General features: G+C 40.8%; 1 protein-coding gene across 2 annotated transcripts in view; it reads left to right on the forward strand.

Moving 5' to 3' along the window:
* Positions 1-5,484: 5,484 nt before the first annotated feature.
* pde10a (phosphodiesterase 10A) overlaps positions 5,485-17,915 on the forward strand; it is a 33,791-nt gene continuing 21,360 nt past the window's right edge. Inside the window, exons 1-2 of one of the 2 annotated variants that reach the window (XM_054599992.1) lie at positions 5,485-5,861; positions 14,793-14,924. In XM_054599992.1, coding sequence (XP_054455967.1) covers positions 5,798-5,861; positions 14,793-14,924 — 196 coding nt within the window. In that variant the 5' untranslated portion in view covers positions 5,485-5,797. The remainder of the gene's footprint in view (positions 5,862-14,792; positions 14,925-17,915) is intronic. The other variant, XM_054599993.1, reaches the window with a different exon arrangement.

Consider the following 17,915-nt stretch of genomic DNA (forward strand, 5'->3'; position numbering starts at 1 on the left):
AATCCTTTTTTTATGATTTAATTTTTCAACAAATAAGAGTAAACAAAGACAGTAATATGCTCATTGGTTGTTGAACTAGTTGCAAGCCAAGCTGTGAAGATGTGCATAACTCGCTCAGCCCCCCAGGGACCCTGTATTTTCATGGGCCTGCCTCTGACGTCAATGCTCCGGCTGTCCTGTGGATTGTCAGAACAGACTATTCAGTTGGGGGGAGGGGACTGGAAGTCTCTGTGGTGTGTGTCTGCCGCATGTGATGTGTGTGTGTGTGTGTGTGTGTGTGTGTGTGTGTGTGTGTGTGTGTGTGTGTGTGTGTGTGTGTGCGCCTCGGTGGATGTAACTATGCTCCTGTGTGTATTCATGTTTGTGTGTGCTTGCATGTGATCTGTAAATGTTTTACTTATATCAGGTGTGTGTGTGTGTGTAGTGTGCAGTGTGCAAAAAGCTTGTACAGTGCTTTGAATCAGAAATGTGCTTAAGTGGATGAGGTCTGTAATGTGGGGGTAGGGGGGTGAGGCTGCGTATGAACAAGCGCACACACACGTCTGAAGATGTGCAGCTCTTATGTGGGGAGACTGAGGCCGTAGTCATCAGGAGGATGTTTGCTAAAAACAGCCGAGAGGGGAGAACAGTTTAAGCATGGCTGCCGACCACTTCTCTCTTCAGTCAGCTGTTGATCCCCCAGCGGACGACAGTAAAGCTGCAATTTCACCGATGGCCATAGGAACCTTCTGCATGTGACACACATTAAGACACATGAGATTTCACCATCTTTCATCATCACCTTTTTGATTTCCATAAATTTCTCTTTAACCCGTGTGATTCACAGATGGATATGGGATTTTGGTGGCAGGATAATGTTGTCAGATCAAGCCAGAGAGAACCCTGGCGGACATTTTGAGGTTTTCTTGGGTCTGTGGTGGTTAGTTCATATACTGTATGTCTAATTTTTTTTTCAAACAAATAAAAAGATACTATGATTCACATTTAGCCGCAAAATCCATTTGTTGAACAGCATGTCTGCCTATGATCTATGCTCTTCTGTAAATTCATGATTTTTATATTATCCTTAATGCAGCACAATCAACAAGCAAGTTATTTGACAGCTACAGTTATAAGTTCCATGGAATTTAAACTTAAACTTTATTTTAATACATACATATTTACATGAAATTTGTGATGAGCTTATAAAATATGAGGACTGTTATAGATGAAATTACCCAACAGTTAATTAGACCTGAATGATTCCAGCTTCTTAAATGTGAGGATTACACTGCTCTTCCTTGTCTAAAACTGAATAGTTTTGTCGATTGGACTATTGAGAAAAAAAATCTAGGTATAATATGCAGGACATTTCTAAAACAAAACAATATTTCATGTAAACATCATATTTCATTCTGATACAAATTGGCCGTATATGACACGTTGTGGGTTTTTATGTCCATTTGTTCTCTCCTCTGCTGAGTGCAGAGTGCTGATATCGGTGTGTCCGTTGACATAAAGAAGCAATGAGCCCTTTATATATCTCTAAAATTAGCTCAAAAGCAAATAAAACAGTAAAATGCAACTTGCACATTAATGCATGAGTAAAAATAAAACTTTTGATACTATACATACATTTGGATAATAACACAAACTTTTACTTGGACAATGTAGGACTTTTACTTTTTACTTTTAATCTTAGAAGTTACAGACTTAATTGTGTTACTATCAATAGAGAGATCATACAACTGAATTTTCTACTGTGACTTCATTATTAACACAGTTTAAAATTAAAAGTAATTGGATATATATTAATCAAAATAAAATGTCAGGGTCACTTCCCTGCCAGAGATGCCAGGCGGCTCCCTAGCAACCAACAATGTGTCCCAAACAAAATGTTGTTTTCTTTGTGTACTTAAATAGTACAGGAGACATGTGACCGCTCAAAATTTGCTGGGGTCATTCTTTTGCATCTGTATCGTTTTATAAGATAAGACTGTGTCTTTAACAGAATACATACCGCTTTTATGCCACTATAAGCAAGGGCAAAAAAACAGCTTTCTGTGTAGACAAAACCATTACTTTAGTGCAAGGTATTTATATATGCATGCCCATTGGGCTAACTAAACACAGTTGAAATGTAATTTTGATTTGACAGGTCACGCTGGTCAGTTCACTTCCTGTTATGTAATAATCATTCACACTTTACAGCGGTTGCTCTCCCACTTCGGAGAGCCGTGGATCAGAAGGGTTCACCGGTGGGACACAAACATATTTGTGTCGTCCCTTGTGATCTACCGCATTTCCCTATAAGTTATTCACTCGTAACTGTCCCACATAAGCTCATAAACTCCCAGTCATGTACTTTGCTGGGAATGTTTTGAAGCATTTGTCTTAGATCTAAATTCCCGTGCATAAGCTACTTGAAGTGCAGAGAGGACGCACAGAGGTGAGCCCTGAGGGAGCTTACAGAGCTCTCTGAGCTTCTTTAACTCAGAGCTTCTCATGTTTTTTTGTATGTGTAACATTTGACAACAATTTTACAATCTCCTCTATTAGTTTAATTATTAATTAGAGTAAAATATCATTAAATTTAGTAGAACAAAAGGGCTTAAAATGTATGTACATTTTCAGATCAGAATCTAGAGGATGTGTATCTATCCTCAAATAAAAGGGTGACAATTTGCTGCATGTTAATGGTTTTATTTCACCTAAATGGCTGAATTTATTTGGCTTTCCCTTCGGCGCTACCTTCATTTGACAACCCAAATTCCTGGGCATCAGAAAATATTTTAGATTAGTATTTCACATGAACAGATGCATGCTGTATTGCATTACTATTACACTTCAAATAATCAAAAGGCAGCATCCTACATGTGAAATAAACTGATGTGTCACTGTAAGATGCATCCCTCACTTTAAGGGCTTTTCTCATCGGGCTGAAATTGGAGAGAATCCATTATGTTCTACCTCTGAATGGACCAGCTGCTCGAGAGTGTATGAATGCCAGTGATTGATAGCACGCATGCTGACGCAACCGCAACAGCTCCCTCTCTCTCTCTCTCTCTCTCTCCCTCTCCCTCTCCCTCTCTCTCTCCTGATATGATCAGTATATGCTGCGGCCGTGAGGGAGTCTGGCACACTGTATGCTGTATCATGTTGCCGACTCAGAGCAGTTGATGTGCAGTGTGAGCACTGATAACACAAGCACACATCTACAAAGGTTGCAGAGATAGGGAGCTCATTTCATTAGGAACTTGATGTGGGATCCTCACTTGAACTATTCACACTGATTTCTATTTATTTATAGATTTAAACAGGAATCATACCCCGTGTTGATATCAAGTTATGTTTTTTACATTTGATCAGATCTAAGATTCTTATGTATGCTGTAAATAATGTGTAGTGATGCAATTTATGGCACGAAATGAGTTCCTGGATGTTAATAGCGGAAATACAAAGATTGGTGGTGATGCATTGCTTGGTTAGCTTTAAAGCAGAAACTGTACAGTTAACAGGAACTAAGTGTGGCCTTAAAGACGTCAGAGACAGCTCAAAGTGGTACAGGAAATCCTCTGACTAACACTTGAATCTGAAAATAACAAAAGAAAAACAGGTTGCATTGGGGAAATTTTATCATCGTGCAATTTTCTAATCTTAACTTTGTTTTGTTATGCACCATTAAATCCCCTAGCCAAATTCCTTGTATGTTTAAAGCCCTTGGCAATAAACAGCTTCTTATTCTGATTGTATAAACCAAATCATTGTTCAGCATTCTTATAATTGTATATCTGTATAGTCAGTTTCTATTGTTTTTCTCCAGATTGTCTCCAGTCAGTGAAGAATGTATCATCTGGTTGACCTGAATTTGATTAATTAGGTTATTTTTATCATTATCTTTATGGGATTGGATATTATTTGATTATAACTGCAGTCCAAATATTAAATTGCACTGCAGATGTGCAGTTTTTGCTGTACAGGTTTATGCACCGCTAAAGGAATGAACTACATTGATTTATTTCATTGTGGCAATACAAGGCAATATTTACAATTGTAATTTATGTAAATGTACGCCTGGTGAAATAAATCAATTGAATACATTCCTTTAGTAAATGCAAGTCTCTGCAGATATTTGAAGTCAGAAGCTGAAATATCAACAGTGACTCAGAAAAAGGCAGAAAGACAAATCTTATTTACTTGAGACAAAATACTCTTATGTAAAATCTCACAAAGAAAAAGACACAAATGTTCAATGTTTAGAGACTACACTTCAGACTGTCCCTGCTTGCTCGCTCAATCTCACACATACACACATTCTTTGTATTTTCTTTACGTGCTTTACTTTTTGCTGCACCATAATGAAAGTGTATTCAACTGTTTATTAAATGTATTTTTTATCACATAAATGTTTATCCAGAAAGATCACGTTTGACTGCTGTATAAGATGGACTCTTCTGAATGCTTATTGTACACAAGCCCTTCATAAAATTTGAATAATCTAACTCTGCAGATTGATTCCTGTCTTTAATTCTCTGAGGAGGTCAGGGGTCAGGGTCTGCACCTGGAAGGAATTCAGTGCATGGCTAAATGGCACGTCCGTACGACAGCAAGATGCTTAAACACTGGGCTGGACCTTTTTGCAATTATTGTATGCGAGAGTAGACACTCCATTAATTTGCCCTGCCATGCTGTAAATGTGGAGGTTGTCGTTGGCGTCTCGTCTTTGAGCCGTGGATCAGGAAACAGCAGTGTGTCTCTGGAGAGCTTTGGGGTTATATGGCTCTGCCCCTTTGCGCAGCCACATTCAGGAACGGGAACAGCAGCTCACCAGCGTCAACAGTGCTCGTCTCAGAAACGTCAAGTATGCAAAAACACCGGAAACCAAGACGATTTACCTTTCCAAATAACCGTTAGAATAGAAATAGAAATAGAAAAAAAGCTTAATGGATGAATGTAATATTTGAACAATTTATAAAGGTGTTTTTTAGACGATGACACACATTTTAAAGCGCTCTGTCGTGGTATTTGTGAATGTTTGCAGTAAGCAAAATATTTTAAATCAATGTCGTTAAAAGCCAATTAATCCATATGCATCAAAACTGCACGTCTGTGTAAACGACAATCCTGAAAAGTATTGTCTGACCCAATTCTTGACAAAACGTCATTACGTTCATTGCAGTGTATTCCTTACAGGACACCTTACACAATCATCATGCAGCGTTTGGCTTTTACTTTGAAAACTAAAGCGGAAGTCGTGCTAAATAGTGGTGGAAGACTTGACACTGGCGCGCTCCTGTCTTTCCCTCTCTCCGTGTGTGTGTGTGTGTGTGTGTGTGTGTGTGTGTGTGTGTGTGTGTGTGTGTGTGTGTGTGTGTGTGTGTGTGTGTGTGTGTGTGTGTGTGTGTGTGTGTGTGTGTGTGTGTGTGTGTGTGTGTGTGTGTGTGTGTGTGTGTGTGTGTGTGTGTGTGTGTGTGTGTGTGTGTTTTTACTCCCGTCCCTCTCTGTGTCTATGCGTCGTCGTCTCCGCTCCCCCAGTCTGCTGCTGCACATCCACAGCGGAGCCACCACGCCGAGGAGGCGGGCCGACTGTAGCTACACCTCGGCCAGCGGTGCTGGGTCATAGCGCTGGTGGAGGGGGGGCAGCACACACTGCTCTTCTAGCCCTTCCAAAACCGTGCACAGCCTGAAGCATTGAGGACGAACATCAGACCAACGCGTACTGGAATAGTTTTGGTTTTTGCCGAGACGCACCAAGTTGCAGCTGCAGAGGCGCACTTTTCTCCGTGGCTCCTCTCTCCTCCTGCGCTCACAATCCGACATGGAAGATGGTCCGTCTTCAACAAGCTGTTTCAGAAGGTTAACGGACTGTTTCCTGGGTGCAAGTAGGTATTTTTTTTTTTTTTTTTTTTTTTGACTAACACTGTTAAAGAGTATAAACAACAACCAGACTGAAATTCAAACGAAATATAAACAGATTTTGATTGTCAGTAACAATCTTGCAGAGCGTTCGTTATTTGTCCATGTGTCTCCCCAACTTTATGAATGACAGATTGATAGCGGATTTAGATGGGTGGGGACTTCATTTGAGACAGGACTGCAATTCGGGAAATGTAGCGTGTGTCGTTTAAGGTTTTTTTTAAATAAATAAAAAAAGAGCGGGTTTATGAATCCCATCTCGGATATGAGCTGCTCCGCTCCACCGAGGAGGGGACAGTCAGCAGTGCTGCAAGGAGACATCACACAGCGAAGCGCCGGAGTGAGGATAGACTGTGTAAATGCTGTTTGGCCCACTCCCAAAGACATTTTTTATTCAAAATATTCCTGTAGAAATATGAGTTCAAGGCTATGTTTCATTGTTCATATTCTTACAGAAATTATTTTATGTTTTACAACTATAATAACAAATATGTGTGTTATTATTATTATTGCAATACTATTAATTGTGTATGTTCATGTTACATTCATTATATAGGTTTGCCATTACATAACTGTGATAAATGTTTTGTCATTATGGATTTTAAGTAAGCTGTTTTTTTAGATAATTTATTATTGTCCGAAACAGCTTGTTTCAATTAAAAATTACAGAATATATTGAGAAATTGGTGCCACATAAGAAATAATTAGCAAAAAGTTTAGTGAACAAATTTGTAATTTTCAGCTATATAATATATATTTTACCTTAATGCCTGTGCCACTCAGTGATGAATTTACAGGCCTTGTTTCATATTTTGCCATTTTATCTGTTTTTTTTATCTTTGCAATATTGCTGTGGGAACTTCTATGTTGGGAGTTATTGTCATTTATATGTTTCTGTGATTGTAACTTACACTGTGTGTGTGCCACATGAATAACACTGTCAGTGGTTCCAGTTGTTTAAGTGGCACCTCGAGTGACCTTTAGTGGCAACCCCGTAATAACCAGTTAGCAGTTTGGGGCCTGGGATACTGTGTGATGCCAAAATACACACATAGCAGTCAACTGCAGTCATGGAATGTATTATTGAGGTACAGTTTGTAGGTATCCCGCCCTCATACTGACCAAAAAAGGACAAGAATTCCAGATAACACAAAGCTTCACACTTTTTGAATTAACTAAACAACTGTAGTTGCTGCTGACTAAATGTGCAAATTGCAAATGTGTACTCCGTGGGACTAACAAAGGATTATCTTATTTTATATTCAAATGTCTTGTACTATTTTCTAACACTATAAACAAATTGTTCACTAATACATTAACCGGAGACAAAATTAATCATTGACTGATTGCTTCCACTTTTGTTGCAATTGTCATTATATGTGAGTGTCATAGCTCACATTTATGCTGTAATGTTATATCGTACAGCTGTCAATAATCTAGATTAAATGTAGGATTAATTTGACACACTATTTGCCTTCTCATTGCATGTTTCCCTGTGACTGGTTTGGGATCAGGGAATCATTTTTGAAATTGTAATTTATCTAAGGCTCTTTGACTTTCACAGAAAACACATAAACGCATATATATTTTTGTTTTTATAGCACTGTTTACAAAGGCTTTTAGTGGTAAAATGTTCTTTTTTTATTTCATGGCAACTGCTGGCATGTTTATCTATCATTGTTTGTCCTTTCTGAAATGGAACTGGTTAAAGACAACGTGTTGGCTCATTCACTTTCTGGTTGCTCATGTGATTCTCAGCAGTGAGTTAGTTCTGGAATATTATAAATATCTGTTTGTAGCCTCACATTGCGGTAAAATATACAAGGGTGTGCATGTTTGTGTGCATTGTTTGTGGATATTTGTGCAGTCAGATTCAGAGGTCAGTCTGGGTCAGCCCTAATGTGATCTCTCAGGCATTTTCAAACCAAATTGGTTGTCGACGAATTGCTTAACTCTGTTAAGAAGGCTGTATTGTCAGACAGGAAGTCCTTACGCTGGACATTTCCTGCCCTTCTCTCACAGCGGAGACTCGTCTCAGCACAGTCAGTGAATATATAAATACATACAGTGCTTGATATGAATAAATATGAAAATTAAAGCATGATTGAAATTTGAATGGCTAAATAATTCCAGACCGGTCTGAGCACATGCCAAATAGTCTCTTTGTGATTTGTCTTCAGTGTTTAAACTCTCAGGAAATTAAAGCCAAAGAAAATTGGCTTGTTATGCAGTTTGAACCCTTATTTTATATCAAGATCTGTGCAGGACTGGATCAGTGCCAGGGCACAGTGCACGATCTAAGCAGTGAGACAGATGACATTCTCCTCAAGGCGTCCGTTGACCCCTCGTCAGCTTGCTGTGGGTTTGGTATCTGAGGGGATGGGAAAAGGCCACATCCGTGTAGATTTCTTTACAACTTGTCCTTGTGTCAAGGCTCATAAAAGAACAGGGCGCTGGAGAAGACGCACAAATCTGTGGTTCTCATTACCGGGGTCCCTATTGGCCCCCTCTGCAGAGCGGCTGCAGAGTTCAGTGTCAGTCCAGATGTGCAGCGGGGAACATGACCCCCCTGATTACTGATGTGGCTCTGGGGGGTGGGGGGTGCATAGGCAGCGCTACATCAAACCGCCAGTTCGGGTGACATGTGAACTCCTAGGCAGCAACTGCAGCTTTAGTTTTTGAGGCTCGCTGTCGTAGGCTGTGTGATCTACTGCCTCTGGCTGTCTTTCAGGGAATGCACAAGAAACTTTTTGGGGTAATAACGTGAGTTGGAGGTGGAGGTTGACCTGCTATGTGTCTATATGTGTCTGTAATGTAATGTCATGTAATGTAATATAACTGCAGCTGGAGTGCCACTGCTCCCCTGTGACCACACCATTAGGCTGTGGATCAAGGGACATGCCGTATCTACATCTCAGTTTGCCATTTCTAGCCGTTACCCTTTACATCTAATGAACTGTACCATGGTAATGGAAATAATGCAAATTACATTTCCATGGAACTCACCTCTCTGTCTCTCTGGAGGTGTGCATGTTTGTGCAGCGGTGTTTGTTTTCACCACACGGAGGCGTGTCTCTGGAGGTGATCGGACTGCAGTTAAAGTCCGTGGGGAAAAAGCATTTTAATTTGACACCTTTTCACCGGCTGACTATTGATTGAGCCGCACCAGTCACTTCACCCTTGGCTGCTGTGGAATGTGGGGCGTGTGTGTCCACCTGCATTTGCACACACACATCCCCAGGTTCAGTGGCACAGGCTCAATGAATAAATGAGTTGATGCAGTGGCAGAGGAGTCAAAGCGTTTTTCATCTTCAGTCTTTTTTCCTCTTTGCCGCTCACTGAATGTCAGTGTTGGACGCTGTGCTCCAGCCCTCCCAGAGATAAGATAAGAACCACATGCTCTTCCCACCTCCTGGCAAGGGAGTCCCAAGCGGACCTGCTGACGCACGCACACCCCCTCCCCTCCCTCCCCTTTCCTGCCTCAGCCTCATGTCAGGAAAGTGAAAAGTAGTACCTTGGCAGCTTGCCCTTGACTCTCTGCCAGGAGGAGTGCGCTTCAAGAGAAGTGGTCTTTTCCCTTTTTCTCTCATGTGCATTTTTCATCAATGTGTTGCAGAGGAGTAACATCTTGCTCACTAAACATCAGCACTGCCCGGGTCGGCCTCTGCTGTTGACATTGCCGCCCGACATTGTTTGACAGGAGCGCTGAAGACACACGTTCACTTCTATTCAGGCTCTGTCACACAGATGGCCAACTGCTTCATGGGAGGGAAATACAGATGAGTGATGGAGATCGGGTGGAGCTGGCCGTTGTTTTAAGGAGCTCCTTAAATGACCCTTTATCTGCATATGTGAGTTTATTGTTTTAATGAAAACATGCAGTCCCTCAAGGAATTTGCAACTTTACACTTCACTTTTGTCTAAATCTTGCAATATTTCACCCCAAGAAAAAGCAAATATACATAAAATACTGTTAACCCAAATAACCCCGGTCAAATTATGTCCTACCTCACTCTCAACTACAGTAACCACTTTCCTTTCAACTCCCTAATCAATTTTCTGTTAGCTGTAAAGCTTTGTTAAACAGCCTTTTTCCCCAAAGTGCATATTGCCCCCAACAAGCTTTTTCTGCCATTTTTTACCTTAAATTTAATCATTTCTACACTCACACATTAAACTCACCATTTTATTTACCTCTGTGTCTGTCCGCGGCCAATTTGGCATTCTGTTGCAGTAAACTGCATAATATTTTTGGTGGCCAGTTATGACTGCATCCTCAAGGAGCTCTTGTGGCCGCTAACAGCCAACAGAACTACCAGTACTTTCACTGCTGTATCTCTATGCAACTCAGCTTCTGCTAAACGGGCAGACATCTTGGTGATTTTAATTTTGTTTTTGGCAAAACCTTATGACGTGTTTCATATGAGAACTTTGAGGCAATCGCCTGCATACATTTTGAGTTTGAATGAAGTGTGTTTTACGACTTGGGCCTTAGAGCTTATTGGTGTCTAGACCTGCAGTGAGCCAATTGTCAGTTGTATTCATTGAATCACACAGCAGTGGTCGTTGCAGACACACCTGGCGAAGATCTGCACTATACTGAGTGCATCTTTCTAGTTTGGAAAGAGTTTTGTCTGACTGTAGACAAAAAAATGTTATCATCCATCATCATAACTTCAAAGAGTAACTCATGAACTGATGAACCTGAATTACTGTGAAATCCTTATGGGATTTACAAAGCATACCTTGTGATGTGTGGAAGAGTTCTCTCTCATCTCAGACATTCAGATTTTAAATTAGAAAACGAAAGAAAAAGAGAAAGAGGTAGTTGATCTGCAGCTGAAGGCTTCCAGCGCAACCACTATCTCTGTTCGTCTGCCCTCAGATGAAGACTGAAGTGTTGTGGAGGCTTGAATCAAACGTAATGTAAATTGTAGAATAAGGACAGATTTGTGAATACAGAGAGAGAAATGAGGCCTTCACTGGTGTTTCTTTTCCTATTCTTTCATGAGCTTCCTGTAGAGAGATTAGAAATACCCAGGGGCTTTCCTTCCTGTATGTCAATGATAATTGTTCACCTGTTTTATTTTAGTGACTCATATGATATCTCACCAAAACTGACTCATCAGCATCAGGTTTCAAACCGATGTTCATCTCAATACTTAAAAGTTGCTACGTATACTTATAAAGCATGAAAGAATATTTATTGAAAGCACATTTCAGACCAAGCCAGATGCCTGAAATTCCATATTAATTCCAAAATCTGTTGCTACACACAATGAAGGTTCCCAGCCCAGGCTGTCTGTAAACGTATTCCCCGTCAATCAGGAGTTGTGTCGTACTGAAACTTTGATGTGAGAGCGCAGAGAGCCAGACAGACTGAGACTGGTTAGGCCTTCCCTTCCCAGTCCCAGGGTGTGGTGTGCTGCAGTCAAGATAAGTGTTATGCAACAATACCTCACTGAACATGAACCCAGGCTTCAGTTTTAACACAGGAAGTCCAAGTCTGAGTCAGGCACCAAAATCTCTGCTAACTGGGCTTCAGCCGCTCACAAACATGCTGCACGACAAGCTGCTTCCCGCCTATATTTTTGTCAAAATGAGCCCCTTGATTTAGACTCAAACTCATTTAATTACCGAGTTGAGAAGTACTTAAGCACTGTATTTAAGTACAATTTTAAAGAACTTCTTCTATACATAAATATTTCTTTTTTTCATGGTATACTTGTACTCCACTACATTTATCTGACAGCTATCAAAGACTGAATATTAAAAAAAAATGAAAGTTCGAGGCCCAATATTTCACAAAAAATAATTGAGAAAAGTCTAAATTATGAATACAAATTTGTAATGCAAAGCTTTGTTACCTAGCTCGTCAATAATCTTACAACCACAGAGATTTATCTTGTGACCATTGGATGGGGCCGCAGTCTTTGCCACTCCTACAGACAATTAGATCTTGTAATCATTGGAAGAGGAGGATTTGGCTTTTTTTGGTACATTTTTATTTGTTAATGTTTGAGGTGTCAGACATTGTGTTATTTTATTATGATGACGCCATTGTCTTCAGAAGAGTTGGCCCCAATGGGAAGGAAATTTTTACGGAGGTAAAAGAAAAAAAAAACTGGTCAAACCAGTAACCAGGCGTTTGCTTCAACCACAGCAGGCTCTCCCTCCTGATTGAGAGAGCACATGTGGTTCCCAGTGGGGTAAACCATTCTGGACCACAGCATGTGGGACAGATCTGGCTGCACCTTTGCTTAGCCATCGTTGTCACAGGCCCAGGACACTGACGCATATCCCACAGCTCTGAGTGTCACTGCGGTGACATTAGGTTGAGCTGTGGCTCAACAGACTTAGGAAGGAATCGCGGCGAACGTCTGTAAGGTCGACAGAAAGTAGGAAGAATGTTCAGAAAAAAGTGCCATAATTTCATCAGTGCTCTTACATTTGCCTGAGAGGAAGTCGACCCCTTGAAGGCTTTCCTGTCATGTGGACCAGCTTCCGTCATGATATTGTATTACATTAAATCATCATAACATAGTTTAATAGGATATGTCTGGTGATAGTCTATATTTCTCTTAACGTCCAGTACAGTGAAAGGACCAAAACCAACCAACTGTTTTGTTTCCTGAAATAATCATTAGAGCACCAAAAATGTATTAATCTGCAGCTGAATATAGTTCTCAACACTATTTACTTTGAATAATATTTTATAAATACTACAATGCCCAGCTGTTTTAATTTAAGGATTTATTTGTACCCTGTTTTTAGATCTATGTCTTCACTAGGGACAAATGGGCTTGGAGGTGACAGCCACAGACGCTTTGTGGAAGTTGAAAAATTTCTAACACATTGTTGGTTTTGGTCATTTTACAGAACGTGATTTCTTGACCGTAACGAAAGTAATGAATATGGCCAGCCTTAACCTTTACCTAATTATAAGCCTTATACTGATTTGTTTTTACCTTCTCCTATGATGCTAGTATAAACAAAAATTTGGTCACACTTTCAATCCATACTCTTGTACGTTTTATAAGTCCATCTGCCGAAGCAAAAGTTAAGGGTTGAGTTAGGGGTCAGAAATAAACAGTGGCTGTTCTAGACAGCCATGGTTTGCTCTATCTTTGGTTAAGGCTAGTAATTTTAAGCACAGGGATTGTACCCAGAACACCATTTTAGCAACCATTTATATGCCCACTGTAAAATGCTAAGCACTGCCATTTATTTTTGCCCCATGGAAATAGGACATTTGACTATTTCTGTTCATGTGCACACATATGATAGCTAAATAATTTCCAACACAAAACCTGTATTCATGAATTGATACAGCCTCCTTGTTTTTTTTTTTTTTTTTTTTTTTTTGTAGTGTCACTAATCACAGTGCCTTCTTTGTTTCAAGTAGGACAAAGTTGTGAGGGTATTTTGCAGCGTTCCATTTTAATCCTCTCTGTGTGTCTCTCTGTCCCTTGCAGCTCCACCCACCCCCCCTTAACTTTCTCTGATTTATTAAGCCATTTTCTGCCGATGTGCGTCAGAGCTGGCCAGGAGTCTCGTGAGGCGTTCCGTTCCTGAAGATCTGTGTCTTGTGTCTGGACAGCGTCAGACCGCAGCGTCCTCCACCCCTCAAACTTACCCCCACCTCTGTTTGCCTTATTTGCATGCAACCACAGGCCTGCTCGACCTACACACACACTCTCGCACACTGAGCAGATGATCCATCGTAGCTGAAGATCAAATTATTTGTTCAGGGCGAATAGATCGAAGGTCGTAGGTGGCTGCTTGGACTGTTTACCAGAGTCAGGAGCTCTTTGTTTCTAAAATTAAATTAAATTAATTGCTATTCCTCAAGTGCAAGTTTTAAACACTTTGTAATGACATTAAAGAGTTACCTGCAGCTATTAATTAATATGATATCATACAGGATTTTTGACAAACCCACACCACTTAGTAATATGTTCATGCAGTGTGTATGTATGTTTGTGTGTCTGAGAACACCTGCCTTCCAGCTGTGTGTCCTTCTGTGCATCATACTTGAAGCGAGGCTACACAGATGCTGCTGATAAACGATTTAGTGAGGAAACGAAACGTCTGAATACAATGGCCCGCTTTCTACCCTTACATGCTAACAGATAAAATAGCTGTGCGCCATGCCATAAAATGTAAATTTAACTTGGCCGTAGGATTTGTTTTAACCAGTAATTATTAAATTTGGTTGCATTTCATGTCAGCATTGAGTACTCGGTCTCATGATGTGATGACGTTTTACTGCTGAATTTAGACAGAAGTCTCTGTTTCTGATGCACACTACATTTGCATACATGATGGTTTCCTAGTGCATCACAACGGCCTCTCAGACGCCAGCGGGTGTATTAAAAACAACTTTCCCTCAATGATGGTCTGGCAAATGGCTTTTTTGACAACAAAGACAGTAAACAGCAGCACTTAGCGAGCTCTCAAGAACCTAATTGCCTATTAAGCACAATCGAGTCCTCCTTTATCCTGCTGCCTCTGTTTCGGGACTCCTATCCCTGGAGAAACAGCTTTACAGTAAACATAAGCGAGCTAGCTCGGCTATCTGACAGCTTTAGCTGGAACATAGGCGCTGCTGCTGCCTCTCTCACCTCACAGTAAAGAGAAAGAGATGACCTTCGGCTGTTTTCTAGTCTGTGCCTTTGTTTGGGGGACTGTCTGGAACACTGTGGCCCTTTGGCAGCGTGTCATATGACGTTTCCATCCTCTTTTATCTTATGTTTTCTCTCCTTCACTGTTTTCTAGCATTTTTCATTATTTTGTGCAACATCGCCCAGAATTATTCATTTTTACTCTTTGCTAAGTCATAAATAAAGCGATGTTGTGCGTGAGCTAAAATAAGTTTTTATTTCTGTGCTTCTCAGGCTTGACAGATGAGAAAGTGAAGGCCTATCTCTCGCTGCACCCGCAGATGCTGGATGACTTTGTGTTGGAGAGTGTGAGCGCAGAGACGTTGGACAGATGGCTAAAGAGGAAGACCAGCAGCAGGCCTGCAGGTATATACCCAGTACCACACACACACACACACACACACACACACACACACACACACACACACACACACACACACACACACACACACACACACACACACACACACACACACACACACACACACACACACACACAGCAGGGACAAACATGGAAACACACACACTCTGCAGCTCTCTGGATCGCTGTGACATAATGATTGGATCAGCGGATTCCAGGATCTTGAAGCAAAGTAATTTCTGTGATATTTTGCTTTGGTTAAATGTTTATACTTTTTAGCTAAATAATCTCATATAAGGTCCCGACTAGTCAACCACAAACACTGGCTGCAGCCACGTCAGTCATTTGCTTTTCTTGCTCTAAAAAACCTAAAACCTTTTTTTTTTCATAAAAACCCAGGAATAACCAGAGTGTGCTTCTGCAGATTGTATCTATTACCCTGGCCATTTGCAGTACAAATCACTGATCTTCACATGTGTCTCCTTTAATCGTCAGTGTGTGTGATAGACAGAAGAAAGGCAGCGGGAACGGGCCTTTCGGGTGTTTACGGGTCATTAGATATGTTTGAGCGGGCCGAGTTGAGTTTGTTCCGTGCGCTCCACACACACAGTGGACTGTTACTCAGACCGTCTGCATCCATCAAGGGCCCACAGCGCTGGCACTCTGCCCAGTCGAGCTGCTGACGTCAGAGGCGACCTCCAGAGACATGCAGCCAGCTGAAGGGGGCCCAGGGGAGGGGTAGGGATGGTGGTGGTGGTAGTGGTGGTGGTGGGGGGTTGCGCTGGCTTAGGGTGTGGATGAGATGAAGTGAAGCGGGAAACTGGCGGAGGACGGATTTGTCACATTTTGGAGCTTCTTTTTTACACAATGTCCACAGACAGTTGTGTTCAGTGCTGCCATGCAGAGACAATGATTTCTCAAGTCTGAGCATGCATTTGAAACAGTTTCCTGTATACAGTGTGTGTGTACGTGTGTGTGTTCAGGTTGACAGGTACAAAATTGGGGCCCTCATGTTAATCAGCCTTGCCGGTGTCAACTAGGAGCTCATTTCATCCATGTAGTTTAGGTCTGATCAGGTGAAGCCCATTCAAAGCAAATCGCAGATTCACAAAACTTCCTTGCAGCGCAGACATGCAAAATACTTTTGGCTTACGTCTCTGTGTTTTTTCAGCCATTTTCAGTTATCGTAAAACTGTCATAAAACTAAATCTGCTCAATGCAAAGGTAAAGTTCAGCTCTTGCTTGCCCTTAATAACTCCAGTTTCGAAGGCTCAACTATTTAAAGTACCATATGAACCGTTTTGTTACTAGAAATGACTTGAACAAAAGTCAAGGTTAACAGTGTGCAGAATTAGTATCACTTTCATCATCCGTTTGAGGGGTCTTAACCAAGTTGATGGATTACTTAACAAAATGCAGTAACAATATTCAGCTCCGTGCAGTTGGGCTCCTCAGCGGTACGAGAAGCGACCAGACTGAGTTAAAACATCAGCAATCAGCCTGACAGCTCTCTGATTATGTTGCATGTCTTTCTCTGGGTTGATCTTAACATCGCATTAGTAATATCACTCCACAAGTCCACTTCCTCTATTAGCGGACACTTAGGCACCGCTCTGGAGCCTCTCAGTGGCTATAACCACTCACATGGCAACAAACACTGTTTAATTTCTGGTTCATCACACGGGCTGAATCGTCACTGTGTTGATAATATGGCTATAATATGACTTTTAGATTTCTTTGACACATTTCTCTGCTTGTTTTAAAGAAGCTGGGCCTCTCCTCTGTATCTATTTGTGCTGGTAAAAGTACCTAATTTATTCTAAAAATGGATTTCGTTGGATGGATTTTCGCAGTGACCATTTTTAGAGATCAGATTGATCTTATATTCTTTATTTGTGCTGCAGCAGCAGCAGCAGAAGGACCTGTCATCATGTGATCGTCACTGAGATAACCACTGCTTCCTGGAAGCAGTCCCTGCAGCCTGTCCCGTTCTCACTTATCATGTGATGGGCTACATTGGATGACATAAATCAGTTTGTTTGTACACATAGAAGCGAGTGTGTGTGAGTTAGTGTTTGTGCAAAGCCTGTGTTATATACTGTGATTTCAGAAAAACATTTGCACACTTGTGGTACAAATACAAATGTGCCGTGTAATAATAGCTAAATCACAATTTTCTTGGGACGTTCGGTTGTCTTTTTGTCTTATTGTTTTTTACTCTATTGCTTCATACAGTTGTACTTATGACTCAAGATTTGGCTTTCAAGGCAGATGCTGGTGTTTCAGAGCAGATCGCTCTTGTAGCAGTCTTTACTGAACACGATTCCCCAGAATCCCTTCTGATGTCGTTTGACTATCACACCTCTCTTGACCAATGTCCTACTAGTAATGTTTACTTCACACCTCATGCTGTCATGGGGTAATTAATAAATCCCAAACCTACTACTCTTTCCAATGCACTCACATACACACAAACACATGGACACACAGCGTATATGTTCTCTGTCTGTCAGACAGAATGTGAAAGGCTTCTCAGCACTGAAATGTCTGCTAATGCAAAGTTGTGAATGAAGGCTAGATAAAGTCTGCAGTCTGTAATTGTTTCTATAATTCTAACAATGCACAAAGCAAATTTTTCCTTCCGTCCAGTTTTTACATTATGTTTAAATTCATGTTCTCATCAGATATCTCCTCATTTCTTCGAGGAGTAGTTCAGAAGCAGTATAAAAAAAAAAGTGATATATCTAAACTAGGACTGCAGTTGACCAATGTTTACATTTATTTGTTCATTATTTTTGGGGTAATCATTTGATGTTATTTAAAATTATAAAAAATAAGCATTTCATGTTTCCAGAGCTCAGCATGACTTGTTTAGTCCAAACATCCTAAATATTTAAGATATTCAAGTCCTTTTTTTAAATATATGAAACAGGGAAAGTAGCACATAATCACATTTGAGAGGCTGCAAACAGACTAAATCTGGCATGTTTGGTTGA

The sequence above is a fragment of the Anoplopoma fimbria genome, chromosome 6 (assembly GCF_027596085.1).
Source record: "Anoplopoma fimbria isolate UVic2021 breed Golden Eagle Sablefish chromosome 6, Afim_UVic_2022, whole genome shotgun sequence".
NCBI lineage: Eukaryota > Metazoa > Chordata > Actinopteri > Perciformes > Anoplopomatidae > Anoplopoma > Anoplopoma fimbria.